This window comes from Diuraphis noxia, unplaced genomic scaffold (genome assembly GCF_037042655.1).
Source record: "Diuraphis noxia isolate RWA-SAM2 unplaced genomic scaffold, SU_Dnox_SAM2 contig0002, whole genome shotgun sequence".
NCBI classification, from domain to species: Eukaryota; Metazoa; Arthropoda; class Insecta; order Hemiptera; family Aphididae; genus Diuraphis; species Diuraphis noxia.
Genome location: NW_028301712.1, coordinates 62,652,945 through 62,674,057, shown reverse-complemented (window position 1 = coordinate 62,674,057; position 21,113 = coordinate 62,652,945). Strand labels below are relative to the sequence as shown.

At 30.3% G+C, this 21,113-nt stretch overlaps 1 protein-coding gene across 3 annotated transcripts in view; it reads right to left on the bottom strand.

Annotated features, from left to right (window-relative positions):
- The window catches only part of LOC107161677 (uncharacterized), a 201,769-nt gene that overhangs the window by 76,400 nt on the left and 104,256 nt on the right, over positions 1 to 21,113 (bottom strand). The window contains exon 1 of one of the 3 annotated variants that reach the window (XM_015508183.2): positions 9,141 to 9,738. The exons of the other annotated variants lie outside the window; for them this stretch is intronic. Coding sequence (XP_015363669.2) covers positions 9,141 to 9,481 — 341 coding nt within the window. The 5' untranslated portion in view covers positions 9,482 to 9,738. Of the gene's footprint in view, positions 1 to 9,140; positions 9,739 to 21,113 lie in introns of those variants that run through there. 3 annotated transcript variants of the gene reach the window in all.

Below are 21,113 nucleotides of genomic sequence, written 5' to 3'. Positions count from 1 at the left end.
TTGCATTGTGTATTAGTAAATTATATTCAATAACTTATATTTATTTCTTATTAGTTAGGTGTATATGCCGACGATGAGTATGCAAATGTTATCTGTAAATGAGAATCTTAATATATTTTTTCTTTTTACTTTCCGAGATGTTATCGTTCGTTAGTGTTGTCTGTGTCTCCACGCACTCTGTGTAATACATCAAAAACCTGGTGGCCACCGCTATGAACCGGTTGTCAAATGTGGTAAAAGCACTATATCTTGTGAATTTTAATTTACACGTCACTAGTGAGCGGAAAATTCAACGATAAGTCAGTAAAATTGGAAATAAATGAGCAAAAGAGAGTATTTAATTTTGATTTATTTTGGTGGCAATCGTAAAAGTGTAATCGTGAAAATTCTATTGATGAAAACAAAGAGAAAAAAGTCGATATTATTGTTCAGTCACGGTTCGGCTGATTTAAGGGTTAATTGGCCGGATAATAACTTAAACGAAGTGGCGCGGTGAAAGACAATCAAAATGTCTTTAAAAAATACCTAACCTAACCTCTATATATCTAATATTATGCGTCAAAGCAATAAAATATTTAGTGGTAGTAAGTTTGTTATTATAACACAATGAAATGTGGACATTGGGCTACAAGTCTAAAAACCAACAAAATAATATTATCAATGGTTTTTTGAACAAGTATTTTTTTTTTAAGAGTTGTAAATTCATACGATGTTATTCTGCTGTACTAGGTATATGCACCAATCATCCACGTACCAAAATATTGACAGTGGTTGTCAAAGTATTTTGATGGCATTTTATTTTCTAGACCCTCAAAGGTGTGTAGCATTTCGTGATATACGATTTCGCCAGAGTTTTTCGACCTTTATTCTTTCAGAAATAATATTAATATTATAGTCATCTGCTGCACTGACTTCGATGGGTTATTTTTTTTCTCACAATTTCCCGGAGGATATCGACCCAGTAACCGTGAATCATAACCGGTAGGTAATAAACGACTTTATGGGAAAAATTTACGACCACCGTTTGTATAATTGACAGCCTGCAAATTGACATGCACAGGATTCCTGTGCGATGACTTATTATATTGGTAGGACGTCAGTTTAATACAGTGAGTGTGAGTGTGTGTGTGTGTTCTGAGGAAGGAGACCGAAAGGAATGGACAAATAATACGGATGATAGGTATAATATGGCTACGTTAATAACAGGTATGTGTGCGGCTAATTTTTTAACGGTGAAAAAATGTACAAAGGAAAAACAATCACTGGTTCTCATACGTATGGCGTTTTTTTATTCTTATTTCTTTTATAGAATTAGAATTAGAATTAGAATTATGAAGTCCCGTAGGTATACCGACAACTACAATAATATATTACGCATATGTTCGAATAGTGTACCTACCATACAACTGTTTAACAAATCATAGGTTTCTTATAGGTAGAAATTATTTCACTCGACAAGCGCTTAAGACTGAAACTTCATACAAACATAGACAACTCAATTCGCTTTCAAAACGAAAACTATATTTACATGATAAATTAACTCCTCATGCTGAAATATAGTGAAAAAATATTATTTGTATCTCATTCTTAATTGTTATAAATTATTATTAGGTATATATACATTATTATTAAAAAGTTTAATTTTCATAGTAAAATGTCTTTCATTATATACTTCTGTGAAATGAAAATGTATTTTTGTTTGAATCAAAATAACATTGTGGTAAAGTTAATAAAGAAAAATTATTTCTCAAAAAATACTTGAATACCTATAGCTTGGAATTAAAATCTATGGGATAATTTTTTTTCATGGTTTTAAACAATAAGTAGTATATTTGTTAGACAAATTAGATATAAAAGAATTTCATTCTACCTGGATTTATTAAATAATTACACGCAATACGCAAAAACTTTTAAATATGAGTTAGGTTTATTATGTTGAATCTTAAAATATTCAATAAGGGAAAAAATTAAACTTGTGGTGCAAATGTGATGGAAAGCAAAAACCTGATGTGATCCAATAAGGAGGGTAAGGCTTGTTGACGTTAATAAAACCATGTTGTGTGTATACACACCCCCGGGTTGGGCTATGCACTTCAATCGTCGAGGTCGTTACCGAACTAGAGTTTAGGGTGGATTTTTTTTTTTACGTGGTTTCGCAAGACGTGAAATTTCGTAAAGAGCTCTCGATGCGATATTGAAGCGATTAAACCGAAACGGGTATTATGTGCACATCGAGGGGTGAAGGATAAAAAGGATCAAGGCGGCTCAGGAATGGAGAAAAAAGTAGAAGATTTCATCATCATCGAGTAACAGCTAGATGCTGCAGGGGAGGAATGAACGCTATTGAAGTTTTTCTCGTCCTCGGCGCGTAACCTTTTCCGATACAACTTTTTCTTCTTTTTAAGTGCCCTTTTGCGTATAATACTGGTATGTATATACTCGTATATATATATTAATATATTATATTATGATATATATTCATAAAATAGTACATATTTTTTATGCATCTATAATATAATATTACGCATTAACGTGTTAATTCGATTGAAGACGAGATGATATATTAATGATTTTATCAAACATTTAACAGTAGCCAACTTTTGATTAATATATTGTTATAAGATGAGAGTGTAAAATGTAATAAATGAAAATCTTGTTTAGATAAAAATATGTTTATATATAAAATATTGAGATTCGAGTTTCGCTATATTAATTTGTCACTGTTTCTTGTTCCGATCACAGATTACAAACATGTATCCTTTATTGGCAATGATACAATTTTTGATAACACAGTGACATACATAACTGAATTTTGAATGTTCATATTTGTAAACGGGATTCTAATCATTTTATATTCTAAAATATTATTTTTATTGGATTTTTAGCATACAACAGTACATTTCAATACATTATATATATTGAAATTGTAAGTAATATTAAATATTTGAATAATGATTCAAAATCATTTATAATACTTTAAAAGTCGATATAAACTTAAATATTTAAAGAATGAAAATTTGTTCAACAGAATTTTTCTTATAGTCTAACATTTTAAATAGAAATTAATATTCAGATTTATTGTAATTACTTGTGACTATTCATTGAAAATTTACTTTCTAAATAATGATAAAATATTAATGGAACGTCAATCGCGAAAATACAAACAGTGTTACAAATTTACATAAAATAATTTAATGATTAACTTTACTGGTATAAACATTGTTACTATAATTTTATCAAATCAGTTAAACGTTTTTTTTTTCGAATAGACGGTAATACAAGGTATTAAATAGCTAGATAAAGTAAGTACGACAAATAAAAATGATTCAAAATATAAATATTTTAGATTACTTTTTATGCATTTAATACATCTATCTAATATAATAAATAAAAATATATACTAACAAAATTATTAATCATAAGTTTAGAAGATAGATTTGAATTTGAATTATTACAATATGATATAATTTGATTGTGTAGATATTGGTGTTTAACAAAGCTCTATTAATCTTAATTTTGATAGTAAAAATATAAAATATAGTAAATAAGTTTTTATAATATTATTGGGGGTTAATTATTCCAATGTATAGGTCTTAGGTATTCATTATAAAACTTTTTTTTTCGTTATAAGTATTGATATTTGGGTGGTTCTTAGGTAAACATACACGCATATCAGTATGTCAATAGAAAGGTAACTTATACTGCAGAGATTCGTCAAATTAACTTTTGGGAAAACATGCAAATTCCAAAAAATTCCCCTTTTTTGCTTTGTCAAGGTCAATGAGTCCATGGGATTTCCTTTAGCATATTTAATTTTCATCGTTTTATATAAAAGTATAACGAATTGAAAACCTTTTATAGCCAAACTGTGTTGACTGTATCATTTCGGTGCAATCGCAAGGGTTTCGTAATTGCATTTCGATCGAATCGAGTTCGAGTAACAACGTTTAAAATGGGATTTCTTTTGTTTACCTCATCATCACTCTAGGTATACGGTAGTGTAGTTTACACCGTGGTGGGTCAGAGGAGTGCGGTTTTGGTTCAGGTCTATAACGTGTAAATGGACCATTCGTGTACCGGTAAATTTACAAGAAAATCGCGATTCTCACTGACATTCCGACGCTTAATCGGCCTATCCCAGGCTTATGCGCAACGGATTTGGAAACCAACAATTGACATGGGTGGATAGTCATAGGGTTTATTGCGGTCGGTGCATTAGGACACTTGACTCCATTAATAGAGAGGAAGTATTAACATTTTCACAATATTTGAAACTTTCAACAAATCAACACTAGAGATTTAATAGATAAAGTAAATATATATAGTTTTTATACAAATTATACAGTTTAAGTGGTTGTTTATAAATCCCAATAATAAACTTTACGATAACTTACTTGACAACTGTTAATACAATATAATATTAATATAAAATACTCGGAATATTATATTATTTTATTATTTTTTTAAATCAATATATCATGAACATTTCTAAATAACAAAAGTTTTCATATTGGGTGTTTTCAAATGTTTTATGTTTTTTATAAAATACGGTGTTATAATTAAGTTACTCCGTACGCATTTTGAAACGTTTAGGTCTATAGTAATTTATGCTAGTATGTTATTGATATAATAACTTTACCCTAAAAAAAACTTCTAACTTCTATTTGGATTGTTATGGACGTTTCTTAAACTTAACAAAGCTTTATCTGGAAAATGGAGTGTGAAACACATTCGGTAAAATATTATGTATACAAATTATTGAAATTAAAGTGCAATTGACTTTTTTGCATTTTTTTGCCACGACTGGCGTATTGCTTAATCGGTTGGCAAAACGATTATACGAAAATCGAAATACCCGTTGGCAGCTTATTTGACAGTATTTATAGCGCATAAAACGATTATCCGTTATACTCCATTATTCTGTTCAAGTTGGTTCACAAAATTCATGACGCTAAATCGATGTGACGAGTGCTCTCTCTCTCTCTGTGTGAGATAGGTACACATAATAATAATATAAACTAGGAGTAATAGGAGTATAACATGATATCAGAAATTTAATGTCCATAATTTTTATGGGTCGTTAATTATCCAAAGTCGTAAATTTCTGATGAACAAGTTTAATAAAAACAAATCGAAACGCGTTGGCTTTCAATAAGTGATAAGTACCTATGTATATAGCTGTGTACATTTTTTTTTTTATAGATACATATCAAAAATTTTTTTCCTACAATAATATCATGGCGATTATTATATGAATAGTATGTCCTATATAGAGCATAATAAAGAAAATTTATTACTAGCATTTTAGTTTCTGGAACGTTTTTCAAATCCACATATACAATACATATTTGCATATTAAATTACGAGAAAATGGTATATGCATATCTAGATCGTTGTATAATGTGTCTGACTAGAGAAGAAAATATTAAGCATTAATGAGATGGAATTCCACTGAATGTCTATCATATATACCAAATACAAATGACTATTAAACACATTTTTTAACGTTGCAGCTCTAACGAAGATAAAATATATTTTATCATCTAAAGATTTTGAACCGAAACTTACCAATCCTATTGTTTTTCAATAATTACCCATTACAATATTCTATACAGTGTTTTAGATTTAAATAATAACTTTATTTGAAACATAACTAGGTAGCTAATTATATATACATATACATATAAATATATTATAGATAAATGTAATGATTTATAGTAAAAAACATATTTGACTGTACGCGAATTACCAACACTATTTAGGTTAAGTACACTATCTATCAAAATATTTCATACCATGAACGTGACCTACCAATATTTTTACAAGTTTACATATATTATTAAATATAAGATGTAACTCATATGTTTGAGATATTTTTATTTTTTGAACATTTAAAAGAGCCATATATTTCAAAGATACCATCTGAATCTTGTTTTTACATCTTCGTTCACACTGTTTCAGTAACCCATCGCATTCTACATTAGTATTTTTTTTTGCATTACAACATTTTTATCTGCAAGAGGACAAAAAATAATTTTTCATGTTTTTAGAACTTTTCATATATTTTTGTATTGGCAATCAACGAATGTAGTTTTTTAATAAATAGTACATATGTGTATAAAGAAATAATTCAATTTTTTGTTGATCAGAATTTACTCTAATTGTTACTAGTTATTATTTATTTGTAATATAATAATTATGTATAAATATCAAGTATGTATTCTGGCTATAGATTTCATTATTTGAAAACAATATATTTTTTATAATTATTGGCAAACTAGTTTGTGCAGAAATAAATTTTAAATATACTAAGTTAAAATTCCAATTGAAATATTTTAATTTTAGACGGAAACTTCAATATAGAGAATTATTGCAATAATTTTTACAAAACTGAAAGTAATTTAGCTCTACATAAGTAAAATAAATAAACAAGTATTATAATATAATTTAATTTAATTGTGAACTTATACCATTTTATTTAAATTATTATTTTGATCATATAGTTATCAACTTACCATTCTTCAATTTAATAATGCCATAATTGATAAGATTTTCCATTTAAAATTAAAATATTGAAGTATTATCTGTATATTTAAATATATTATATATTATTCACTTACATAATATTATTTTGATTTACCCATAAACATATTTTTAGTTGTATAAATGATCTACTGAAAAGAAAAACGAATAAAATAAACATTTAATTATATATAAGTTTTTTTTTGAAAACTAAATTAATATTTTACAAAGTAAGGCTTGTTTTAGATATTATAAATTTAAAAATAATTATTATTTGATTAATATTTTATACTTAAGTACCACGGATTATTTTTTTTACATAACTACACCGTTCTCTATTGACACACAATTAAAGTAGATCTTTTAAGATCAAATATTAAAAGTTGATTTTATGATTGCATAATATTTCATTTAGTTTTTTAAAAATAAAAACACGAAGACACTGTTCACTAATGAATAATGATCATTTAAATCTTGATTTTTATTTTCAGTAAATAGCAAAATGTAATACTGTGATTTTTATAAAACCACTTAGCTCAATATACAATTTATTAAACATTATAATATATAGAATATAGATACGTCATGCGTTATATATACAAATCAAAATTATTTATGATAAACGAAGTATTTTTAAGCGAATTTTATTATTAAAGATTTTTCAATGATCGAATGTTATACTCAACATTTAATATCTCTAAAAGATTATTGATGAGTAATGAGAAAAAGCAAATATTATATTTAAAAGAAAATCTAAGAAAATAAAAATGCCTCAAGCAGCCAAACAGGGAAAGCGATAGACGGAAATAGACCTTTAAAATTTGAGACGTCATCACGAAGATTAGCCAACAAACTGAACAAACCTACTGTGTATATAGCCGCTGGTCATTTATACAAAAATATTTTTTTTATTAAAAAAATAACTTTGAGTACTCTTTGACCAAATTGTAAGCATCACAGTTCATTAAATTTCAAATATGAACTAGTATAATATCATACAATACTTTATATTATGATCTACGGATAATTCGAATGTGATCGATAATCTACAAATATATATATATATAATATATATATACAAACTTATCTACCGACGTTTAAAAATATATTATTTTTATTTTTATATTGAATTATGGTTTTTAGCAAGATAAAAGATTTATAAAAAATATAATGTTTTCATCAATCGGATAATCACGTTCAGAGCGGTGGCAAAATCGAAACCTGCGTTTTGTTTATTTGCATCAGTAATCTATTCAGTAATACCGACGATACCTACTTGTATTTGTTGGAGTAGGCGTATGATTTTATATATAAATAAAAAAAAAAAACGATTAAAAATCGTCTGGTTGAATCTCGAACGTCAATAAAATACGCATACAAATATTTAAAAAATATTACAAATGCTTTTCGCCGGCAGTTAGGTAATGATATTATAAATAAAATAATTTCAACTCGGAATCGAACATAGATATCTACATTAATTAAAAATAATAATATAAGCCGTATTTATATGAAATAACTGCAGATTTAGCTATACGATTAAAGGAGATATCGTATTATTATACGCCTTAGTATTTTTTTCATATATTATAATTTACGATCATTGTAAAACTCAATATTTATAAATTGTATAAGTATATCATTCAGTAAAAAATAAACAAAAACAATTTTTACGTGTAAACTGTTGCATTTTATCAAATGTATTTTTAATGTTGAAAGAAAACAACCGAATATGTACAGTGATTATTAATTTTTCAATAACCGGTATTTATAGTCGGTATTGAAAAATTCACCAGGATGCAAAAACTGATTAAAAATATGAGATATGCACATATAATAATATAATATACCTGTGCACAAAATTTTCTCTAGTTTAAAGTATATACATAAGTATGTTATCCGTAACCAATTAAGACAATTTCCTGTTTTCAAGTGTACATAACAGAATATTGAATTACTATACGCAAGGAGAGTCGTTTGATTGAACTTTTTTAATTTACAACAATATTTTAAAATCGATCCGTATTTCTTCGTTAGATAATTAAATATTAAATTGGCTCTTATATGGAAATCCAGATCAAACGTAAATATAATAACAACATAATAACTGATACATGCGCTTCATTGTGGCCCAAATCGCAAGGGTGCTCAGCACCCATCCACAAAACCCTACGTTTTAATGCTAACACCCAGGATCTCGTGATCGTCTTAAATAATAATTAAAATCCTTGGACACGTACCATAATGGGTCAAGAAAGACCTATCGGACGTATAATATATACATGCACCAAAAGAGATGTAGTAGTGCCTATAAAGATTAAACCGTTTTTATCAACAATTATTAATTTATAAATTTATAATTTACTTTATTAACAGAAATTTCAAACGTAACGGTTCGGTATTTGCCGAGTTTGAACGGCTATGTAGCTCACACGTCTGATTCCTCAAAAATCCATATGGCAATTAAGCCTCCTTTTTTGGGCGAATTCACCTATGATTCGTTAACTGTATATACATCGGTTGGAGGTAACTACTCATACACGTGGAAAATCAGACGGAATTATTGTAAACACATACATAATTATAACATAATAATATGTATGTCATATGTGACTAACCTATCGATGGGCCGGGGCGGTGGCGGCACGAAAGACACGGTGGACATTTGCTGGAGTTCCATGACCGTGGCCCTGCCGCCACTGCCGCCGCCGTTGATGCCAAAGGCCGAAGCCGAGGATGACTGTTTTTTCGTTGCTCCGTACAGCTGTCGGTAATATTTTTCCTGATCTCCGTACATCCAACACACTTTCCACCATTGGCGGCACATCAACACGTTCAACGACGGCGTCTTGTTGGTGGCCGTCGCGGTCGCGGTGACGGACGACGAGGATGCGACCGTCGCGGCGGCCTCGGTGGTAGTGGTGGTCATCGTCACTTCGCGGTAAACCGAGACGCCCATCACGCGCGGAAGAAAAAAACGGAACGACCGGCCGAAAAATCACCCGGTGGCCACGGATCGGAAAATATGTAAAAAAAAAAAAACGTTTGGGCTCTGACCGCGGATGTAGTCGTAATAGTGGTGCACAAGGTATAACGAACGTGCGCGCGCCCGCGCACTTCACGCGCCGGAAAACGGCGAAGACGAATCGACGGCGAGACAACCCGTTGCAGTGTTCTGCAGGCTACCGGTCGGTCTCGGACACTGGTCCGCCTCGCCGCCACCGAGCACGGTCGCCGCCGCGGCCGACGACGACAGTCGCCTTGCAGCCAACACCGCGCCGCCCGCCTCCTCGTCGGCCGGTCTCGAGCCGCACACGGTTCGCCGTCGGTGTGGTGTCGGTAGAGGGGTGGGGAGAAGACCGGCGGCGACTCGGCGGCCTACAATCGTCGTATCCTTTTTCCTTACGACTACCTATATGTGGTGAGTGTGTAAGAGTGTGTGTATGCGTTATTATACCGGGTGATCCATTTGACGTAAGACACTCTTAAATAGTGTTTTTTTAAATATTAATTGTCTTCAAAATGTGTATCATTTTAAGCCGTCGAAAAACAACATAAAAAAAAAGTTATATGTATTTTTTAAATTTTACTTTTGTTAATCGAGACAAGCATTTTCGATTCCTTGTTTCGAAACAGTACATTTTTTGAAGTTTTTCCAAGCATTAAAACTGAATTCTCGAGTTTTAAGTACCTATCTAAAGTTTAAACGAGTGAAGCTGAGTAGTTCCGGGTGGCCGGGAGGGTATTCCCCAAAATACAGTTGGTCCACTACGTACTACTCCGTTCCTCGAAACTTTAGTATCACTTACATAAAAGTTACAACCGATAAACTTACTGTCTGTCCGAATTTGAATTTTATAGATCGAAACACTTTAAATGCAGTATTCTTCTTTGGAATATGAAATTAATAATGTACGTTGTCATTCAAAAGGGAGAATGACTAACAGACAGAAATCAATCTTTTTTTGGAAAATTTTAACGACTTAATATTATCATCTAAACAAAATATTATGAAAAACGTTGGAGTTTTCTAAAATAATGTGTGATGTCTTACGTTAAATGAACCACCCCGTATAATGTAGTTAGTGTAGTTTGACGGCAGTAAAATTAGACGGTCCGTCTTATATACACGTGTAGGTACCCGGGCGCGTGTGCGTGTGGGTCGCGTACTCGCGTGTTTTATAATAACGTTATATTATATGAAGTGGTGGTGCGCGAGTCTCCTCGGGGCTAAATGTGAGAATATTCAGGTATTATTTTTTTTTCTCTTCGGTCCTTTTTTTCTCTACTTTATTACGTTTTTTCATCCTTTTTACCATCGACGACGGATTTCATACCTACAGCAACTACAAAAACAACAATATGCAGTCCATCTTTCAGTGCATGTTATACAAAAAATTCCACACAAACACACTACTACGCATAAGTATATAGATGCTTAGTTATTCATTCATTTTTATTTGTTTATTAAGTTTTAAGGTCCAATTTCATAAATTAGTTAATAACAACAAACGTTTTTAAACTGTAATAGAATTTTTACAATAATTCATTTGCGGCACAAGTTACGAAATAAATAACAAATACTATTTACATCATTGTCAAGTATAAAATCATAATACATTTTTTTACAAGTCAACGTTTGCAGGCGAGATGAACAAATTGATTTTTAGTTTTTATTTATGGTTTCATCCTTATTCTATTTCACTGTTAGGTCGCCAAATTCGTTAAGAAATCTAAGCTTAAGAAACTGAACAGTCGATGTTCCCTACGATAAGTCTATTTAGAAACTATAAATTTGATCGCAAACAACGTGGTTTTTGCAGTGCAGTTTTGAGGTTCAAAACAGATATAACTGATACAAGGGGAAAGTACGAACACTGTGTACGGAACGTTTAAACGAATAGTAAGAATTTTCGCTGAATTTTTTTACAATTTAAGACCCGATGATTGGTATGGAGACCATAGTATAACATATTATTATGATTGAGCCATATTCAGTAATTCGACGTACCAAAAAATTATATTTCATTATACAACAATAGGAGCTGGGCATATCATAATACCGTGATGATACCGCTGTAGGGTGCAGCAGGTATATACATTCCGTGTATTAAACTCAAAGATATGTGATACCTGTGTAAGATCGAGAGTCTGGTTCCGAAGGACGGGGCTACGCGGCGCTGATCTCGGGGTAGATTCTGTGTCGAGTAACGAGCGACGGACGGGGTGGTGACGTGGATCTAGGGTTGGCGCGCAGTGGTTCTCAAAACAAGACTCTGCGCCGTATAGTTTGCGTTTTATGACGGTTTAATATTATTATATTTTTTGTTGTAACACGGTGGACGATGACATCGAGTGTATACAATAACATCGCCGTCGTTGGGTCGTCCGGTCCGGACACGTTCCACGAGGAATTTTTCGGGCGAGACGTTCCGGCGATAATTCGACTATACGCGGTATTATAACTACCAGTGCAAAATCGACCGTTCCCCGTTCATAATTCGGTAAAATTAACCGACTCGGCGTAATTGGAATGCCGTCTTAACAAGTCGTAATGCCATTTCAATTAAGGCGACGACGTGAGGTCCAGACGACGGCTCGTGCACCACGGCCGTATTTTCACAATGGAGATTTTCGTCGGAGACGTGACAAATATCCTATTACGAAACGATGTTCCGCCTAAAACGCGTCCGCCGCATTATAATACAATTTCGTGCGACGTAATTAACGTTTTGTACGGTGACATGCACGGATTTACGACTGCATCGGTGATGATAATAATTATATTATTTACACCACATATTATAATGATTTTCCCACTTCTACGCCACCGTCAATAATATTATTTTTATGAGTATATTTTCATACAGAAAAGTACTGCGAACAAATATAATTTATTACTTCCCGACGGTTTTTCTTACATTATAATAATTAATGTACAATATTATTAATATTAAAATTATACGCCAATCAGGCCAATGCCAATATAATATTATTATGATCTATATATAAGCACTATATTCATGTAATAAAACTTAAGAGTTTGTATAGGTATTATGTTTGGACGTGACAATCTCAGAATCTATACTGAACCAATTACAATACACTTAAAGAGATCCATGAGACTCGGGAGATGCTTTTAACTTATTTTTTCCACCCCTCCAGGTTGGTATAGTGGGGTTTATGCATGAATTTCGTTTTCGAAAATCGAATAATAAAATTTATTGAATGTACATATAAAGAGTTTCCATTGATTATAGAAATAAGCTTGAAGTAAACAAATTGATACCTATTTAGACACTAACTGATTTGCCATGCATTGTTATAGGATTTATTAAAATTAAATATTATTAAATTTATTATTATTTTCATTCAAACATACAACAAAAGTAAAATTTCCAAATGTTTGTAATTTATATACTCAAATACTATTTGAACAGTTTCGACGAAAATTTCAGAGATTGTTCTTAGAGGTATTAAGAAAGTTTAGAGAGTAGTTTAAACTACGTTTGGAAATCATGTGGCAATCCGCAACGGTTGAATTGTTCATCATCTCGGTCGAATTATTTCACAAAGTGAGATGCACCTATGCTGAGTTTCCTGTGAATTGAGGTACACTAAAACCGAGATACATCGATATAGTGCAGTATTTTTTTATGGTTGTTCATTCTTTTCCGGCCAAAGTCAGGTTTAAAACTAACAATTAACATAAATATATGGTATCAGTAATTATTGATAATTTTAATCTTACCAACATCTTTCTATTATATCAACTACACAAATTTGTATATAATATTATAGTATATTATATAAGTAATATGTATTTATTTAAATCAAAATTGTTGTTATATGTGAGAAAAAAGTATTGCAATTATTTATATACCGCAGATATTGCATATTATGTACAAATATAATCGTTATTTATTATAGATACCTCTATCGTTTCTATTTAGGGATAATGGTGATCAACGATAATTCAATTTCAAAATCTATGTAAAGCAACGTAATAGCATAACAGAAATTATTAGAGGTAATCTATATTATACTAATTTTATATTTTATTCCTAAGATTTAATTCTCGGTTTACTCATTCAAACTTAATAATGTTGTTCATAGTTTGAATTTACAAAACCTTACTATATGCATAAAGAAAATAAATTGCAATTTAATTAATAATAATGTAGTATCTCGATGCAAAAGTTAAAAATGTAGAAAATAAGTAAAACTCTATTTTATATCTGCTAGATTTAACTTTTTACGTAGAAATTATAATGTTAGTAATATTTAATTAACAAGTTGAGCGACAGTTTTGGCTCTAAATAAATGTTGATGACTGCCAACAATGGTTTTAAAATTTTATTTTACATTGCCATGGAGTATAAAATTGAAATATATTTTAGCTATTTTATGGTTATATTTAAATATACCTTGAAATAATAATAATTATAGGTTTTCGTTATTTATACCAAAAGACAATGCAAAATCTGTAAATAATAAATATAATGGTATGAAACCAATAAATGAGAACCAAGGGACAAATGAATCCAAAATATGGTTCTCATGACAATGTAAAATAATTCACTGAGAACCAAATTTAGGTCTCACGGCAATATTGTAAAAACTTTAAAACCCACATGGCACTCTATACCTTGAAATGTGTTCATTAAAAGTGCAAATTTAGAATATACAAGATGCATGATAAAAGTAAACGTATAGAAAAATATTTTTAAGTTTTATAATAGACATATAATATTGTATAATACAACAATTTATTCATTTATTACATGATTATTTTTAAAAATATTTTTATACTTTTACTAAACATTTCACTACCTACTTTACTTTTTATACATATTATTAAATGCATATTTGTACTTAATTTTTTATGATACTAAAATCGTAATATAATTTAAATAATATGTCTAAATTAATGTCTTATAGTTTGGGAAAAGCATTAACATTATTTTAAATTTAGATAAACATATATATTATATATGTGCGAGTTAAAAATATTCAAAGTAATAAAATATTTCTTAAAAGTCCTTTTATTACCTTAAAACACTATTAAAATATTTAGCTTCCTAAAATTTGAAAAATATGCAATTAAATGTATATATAAAAAAAGATTTTGTATTATTTGTATTTCAATATCAAATAAAAATTATTATTTTACATTATATCACACAGTGCCGAAATCACAATTTTGATGTGATGGTGCAAAAATATTTTGACAAAAAAAAAAATGTGCACATAAAATCTGAAGTCTTATTATACAAATATGATTGCATCAAACAATTTAAACGCAATTGCATTTTTGAGACATTTACAAATAAGTGAGTTCAACATCTGATGAAGAAGGAAGACCCACCCAGTGTCGACCTGGTACTTTAAAGGCTCCGGATGCATTTCTTCAGAAGGGCCCCCAAACATGTTATAAAATAAAAATGATAAAAAATGCTTATAAGTAGTGAAATATTATATTTTTTAAAATATCGGGGCCCCTCGACAAAAAATACGGACGGGGGCCCCGGATGCGTTCGCGGCCTAGCTGCCATGGCCAGGCCGACACTGGACCACCCCTATGTCCCAGCTGCGGTACTCCTCTCTCAATTAAGCACATCATAACTGAATGCCTCTCATACGAAACGGATAGACGGGAGGCAGGAATTTCAAACATCCTGTCAGAAGCCCTCCACCCAGACAACATAAGACAAATAATAACCTTTATTATTAAGTCCAACCTTATCAATAGTATTTAAGATGTAAAATATCTAATTTGTAAATAATTTAGTGTTAAGCCCATTGTTGCCAATGGCCATATAGTTGCCGAGGCTTCATTCTAATAAAAAAAAAAAAAATAATAATAATAAGTGAGTATATAATTATGCATATTATATAATTGATTCAATTAATTGTATTCCCATTATCTGTCACGATTTAAATAATATATATGTTATGATTGTTATGTTATCAAGTATCTAAGCGTAAACGATGTGTTTTAACTTTCAAAATAGTATTTTGCTTTTGCCTTTAAAATCATATATTTCACAGCACTGTGTGCCGGTGATATGCGTGGGCTCTGGGTATCTACCTGAAATAGTGAAATCGAAACGAACAATGTGACATACGAAATTAAAATAAATATAATATGTTATCCGGTGACATTGTGTGGTATACGGTTACCGGTATAATCGTTCAAGCGGTCGGTGGTATACGGTTACCGGTATAATCATTCGAGCGGTCGGTGGTAAGCGGCTCGCAGCTTAAGCCGGATTCACAGCTACATCGTGTGTCGTGTCGCGCGAGGTCATGGTAACTATGGTTACAACTGGTAACCATAGTGGTTTAAAAGTTGAGCCGTACCTATTCAATTCTTGGTATCTTCGGTTTTAACTTGGTTATATAACCATACCAAAAGTTAAACGTGCAATCAGAATGTGGTTTGATCGACACGGCTGTTAATCGTGCAACAGAATTCTGACGGTCGCTTTTGGCGACGACAGTGTATTTCGTTCTCATATCTATGATCGTCAATACATTTTTATCCTACGATACTATAATATTATTATCAGTGGCGTCGACAGAATTTTTCTTAGATGTTGGAGGCTAATAATTTGTTTATACAGAGTATTGATTTAACTCAAAAGCTTAAGGTCTTTCAAATGTTGAGCACACTGATGTCAAGGTATTATTTTAGATTTCGGTTCTTGTACGACTTATGTACTAAATTTATATTTACTGTAACTTTCATAGTTCATAATAATAATATTTAAATTTTTTTTTAATTCTCTACGAGGACAACTGAACCCCCGCCCCTAGCTTCGCCCGAGATTATTTTACCGATGGTCGTGACATTGACAAATAGTTTCACATCTTTGGTACTGCTAGAAACTCCATGGACTACCAAGATACGACCATATAGTAACGATAAAATATAGGTACTCAGTTTTGTTAAGCTGACCGAGAAAATGGTTCGAACAGTGAACACGGTTAACCATAATATCGAGAAAGTGCATCAACGACGGTTAATCGAAACTGAACAAAAAATTATATTGCAATATTATACGAATAATTGCTGCGTTGGTCATGTCGGCAGCTACAGAGAAAACAAACGATATTCATCAACAAACTCATGACTTAACAAACTCACTTTGTTTCTACTAAGAAATCACAAGAATCGTAACATCAATAGTTATAGAAATAAGTATAAAAAAAAATCACTAGAAAACCATATAATTTCGTCAAAAATTAATTTTTGCGGTACGTACACGATGAGAGACTGTAGAGATCAGCCGACCTCATACTAAAAGAGCAAAACTGCTTTTACTCCGCGATGAACCTTTTTTTTAGTAAAATTAATTATATTCATATTTTTTCAATAAATTAAGCAGCTAATATAAATTATATATTTGCTTGAATTTACCAAACATTAATATTACGATTTATCGATATAACTACGCTAATGTGTGATTCACTTCCACATAAAGCGTGCGAACGAGATAGTCAGCTGTGGCCTGCGGGAAAAGATGTCGACTTATTCTCAGCAGTGAACCTTTTTCATTTTAGGTGAGTGATTATATAAATACATTTTAGTATTCTGTATAAACGACAATCTAACAATGCAATTTAGTTGTGTTTAGAACCGTTATTGTAGAAACATTTTTCTACTCTGTTCAAAAGTTTGTTTTGAACGTGTTTTATTGGAACCTGCCAAGACAATTTCATTTTGCACATGATGATATTGATCTCAACATTTGTGAAGTTGTTCAATGATAACATATTTTGATGAAAATAATGTTTGGAATGCGATTACTTTGCATGACCTCATTATAATTGTGGTTCCAATAAGTACATAATGTATATAATATGTAAATATAAATCATGAATGTTAACGTCATTTGATTTAAAAACGAATAAATAGATATACCAGTTATGAAATATTATAATTTATCTTACATTTACCTTTGGTTTAAGAATGTGACTAATTATTTGTTGTTATGCCTCTTAGTACTAATATAATACGTACTCGTTTAGTAGACCCCAATCATTAATCAAAACTGTAAATTTGTATCGTATTATTATTATCTTTACTAAAACGCGAGTCGCATTGTATTTAGGTAGCGATCGAGATAATCGACACATATTATGCTTAATATATTAGGTATATGATGCTTTTGATCATAATGGCATGGTAATGGTTAAAAAATGTTATTCCCTCGACTTTGCCAAATGATTGAAATAGAAAACAAATTGTTTAAACGTGATTATACGTGAATATCTACGAGAATTGAATATCCTTCGATGCCATCTGTGCATCAATATATAGTGGTCGTTGGAGTGCATATTACCAAGAATAAAACTGTTTAGCCTATTCCATTAAAAAAAGAATCAGCGGCGGATAATACACATCTAAGGCGCATTGAAGCATTTCAACGTTTTCTATGTTTTCGGGTAGGTACTTCCTCGGATTATTTATAGTTTTTTAATTATCTAAAAGGATAAACTACTCAGAGTATTATTTGTTAAATATCATAATTTTTGAAACTCTCGTGGTTTAACGGAACTAAAATTTGCATATTATATAAATTAATAATAGGTATGAGTATTTATGCGCAAGTATTCAGTACAGTGTACTATGTGTATTTTTTTGAATTATTTATTCGATCAAAAAACATAATTATGATTAACATCATAACCACACTAAAAACAAGGAATTTAGTAGTAGGTAGTTAAATATGCATATATCTAAAGATAATAATAAGTTTATAACTACTAAGTAATAACCCTATTTTTAAATAAAACTATTACTAGATGTTAAACGTATTTTGGCATAGCTAATGCTCAGCCTAATACCATAATACCATGTTACTATATTAGAATATAATATAGTGGTACATATATTATAACAATCTATGTTTTAGTAAAGAGAAAAACAGATAAAATCGTTTTTAATTAAAACCTATAATTTGTATTGATGTACAAAAAAATAAATGTATTTATTTACCGAAAAAAGCAATAAAGGAAAATATATTATAATCATCTGTATTTCGATAAAAACAAAAAAAAAATTCACTTATTAATAAGTACTTATACCAAAAAACTTGGTATTTTAAGATATAATTATTAATTATCTATAAATATATATAACATATATTTGTTAAATTCCATTACTATTATATAGTATTATGTTGTTAAATAAACTACCTACCTGTCTTTTAGGTTTATGGTCGCTAATTTTTCTATTTTACTATTTTATTTTGTTTTTTGGCTATATTTATTATTTGAAAATTAAGAAACAAATTGGTTATATTATTAAAATACCTATGTATTATATTGAAATTATTACCTAATCATATAATTTTATATAGTATAATAATCAGTAATAATATTTATGTTAATATTACCTATTCAACTGAATTGGTTTCATTAATAACTTGAATAACCTGCATTGAAAGTTTTGAATTGCTTAGATCATTTTCGTTTTTATTATACACATGGCCAAATGGGCCACCGTGTATACAACACAATTTAAATAATGAGGTCCTATAACTTAAAGGTAACTTAATTAAATGAACTACCTTTTATGTGTAACTAATGTTAAATTCATTGAAGTAATAAATAATAAATATTGTATTTTAAATTTCCATGTACCAAAATATTATATATTAATATCTAATATTATGTGTATATTAATAAGTTCCTGTAAAACAAAGAATGGCTTTATACCTAATTTAAGAGCAATTTAATATAAAGATATTAATACATTTCACGTTAACTTGTATAAACAATAAATACTTTTCTCTAGAATTGTCAATATCTATTATTTTCTACTCAGTTGGTAATTTAATTTAAAATAATAGCATTATAATATACAAATAAATAAAATAAAGGAATCGTTCGCAGTAAGCACATAATTAAATATTTCAATTGTAAACATATATTCATTTATGGTACATAACTGAATTTATAAGCTTCATTGCTATAAAGGTAAACATAAAAGTTGGTAACTAATGAAGTATTTTAGACAAATTAATTGTTTTTAACATCCAAGTTTGTAATAAGCGGTTTGATATAATTGGATTGAGTTTCTTTGAATTCCTTTAACTTTATTAACAGGTATGATAGGTACTAAAATAGTTTCATGTGCACCAATTGTATAAGCGTATCACTTTAGATTACGAAGGCTCACCGTTCATATAACATTATTATAGTTTTATAGAACCTACTATACTTACTATAAAAGATTTACTCCACTATACAACTACTGAAGTCATTTTATGCTAAAGTAAAAATCAGCGACGAGTATGACGTGTTAGTTTAGACCAGATCTGAGATTAGAAATTATACATAGGCTGGTTATATGTTATGAAAAATATTTGCTTAAAACGAAATAATATTAATAATATATAATATATACTTATAGAACAAGTAGCTACTAGCTAATAGATACTATAAATAATAATAATTGTCGTTTAGTATGGTTTATTATAACGGAATGTAAGAAAGTAAGGTAAATAACTATTAAATGAGGTCGATGTGGTAACAAAATTATACTAGTGCTGAGTGCAGATATGCAATTAATGATTATATAATATATTAGACAAATAACGACCCAATAATAGTAACCCGAGGAAGTAATGGGTTCTTATATTCAGCAGATGGAGTGAATAAGGGGATCATGTAAACATGCAGAATTCTAGAAATATTGAACGAGTAAGAGTGCATATTTATATGAAATAGGTAGGTATCGAATGATATACGATACTTCAAGACTTGTGTGTATCTATATCGATTTCAGTGCGTACCTGTGTATTAGAACAAACCGTGGTTCTGTGATAAGGTAATATTCGGGTATAGGTACACAAAAACACGTTTAATATTATTATTACCAATGTATGTGGCGTAGTGTGTGTTTGTGTGTGATCAAGCCACCATAGCCTCTATGTCTTCCAAACCCATTATCGTGAACCTATATTACCCTTAATAAACAAAGTTAAGTAACCTAAAAACTATTTGTTTAATTTTGATTTTCATGTATCAACGATTTCAGAAAAATTGATCTGCTAAATAATTCACAATACAAAAAAGGGTGGTTTTGTTTCAAAAACATGATCTCAAAATTCCAAAAATCAGATTTTGAATAGCCGCGTTATCGAAGAAAACTGCAAATAGAATGAATGTTATGCTAAGTGAATCGTCCTGTATATTGGCTGTATTAAATCTATACTTGCGGTAGTGCGGTTTGGTTTATGTAGTGTAAAGAACCGAGCACGCATGTCTTGGCAAACTTTGTGTACCGATGTCTGCTTCTTAAACGGCCTTTACGTGTAAAATCTTCTCCACCGCCTTGGTCATCCACCTCTCCCAATTAAGATTCCGTCCCGACCGTGGTTAGGATAAGCGTAAAGTTTTTCCATCCCGGGAGTTGTATCGCGAAAACGCGAGCCCTTTCGTTGTCCCAACGAGGACCTTAAAAGCCGCGGTCATATTGTTTCGATTACAAGTTACGATAATAAATAAGGTTTCTACGATTTATTATGTTATGAACGACCAAGTGTACGCGTATAATAATATAAGGTCCCGTACGACTT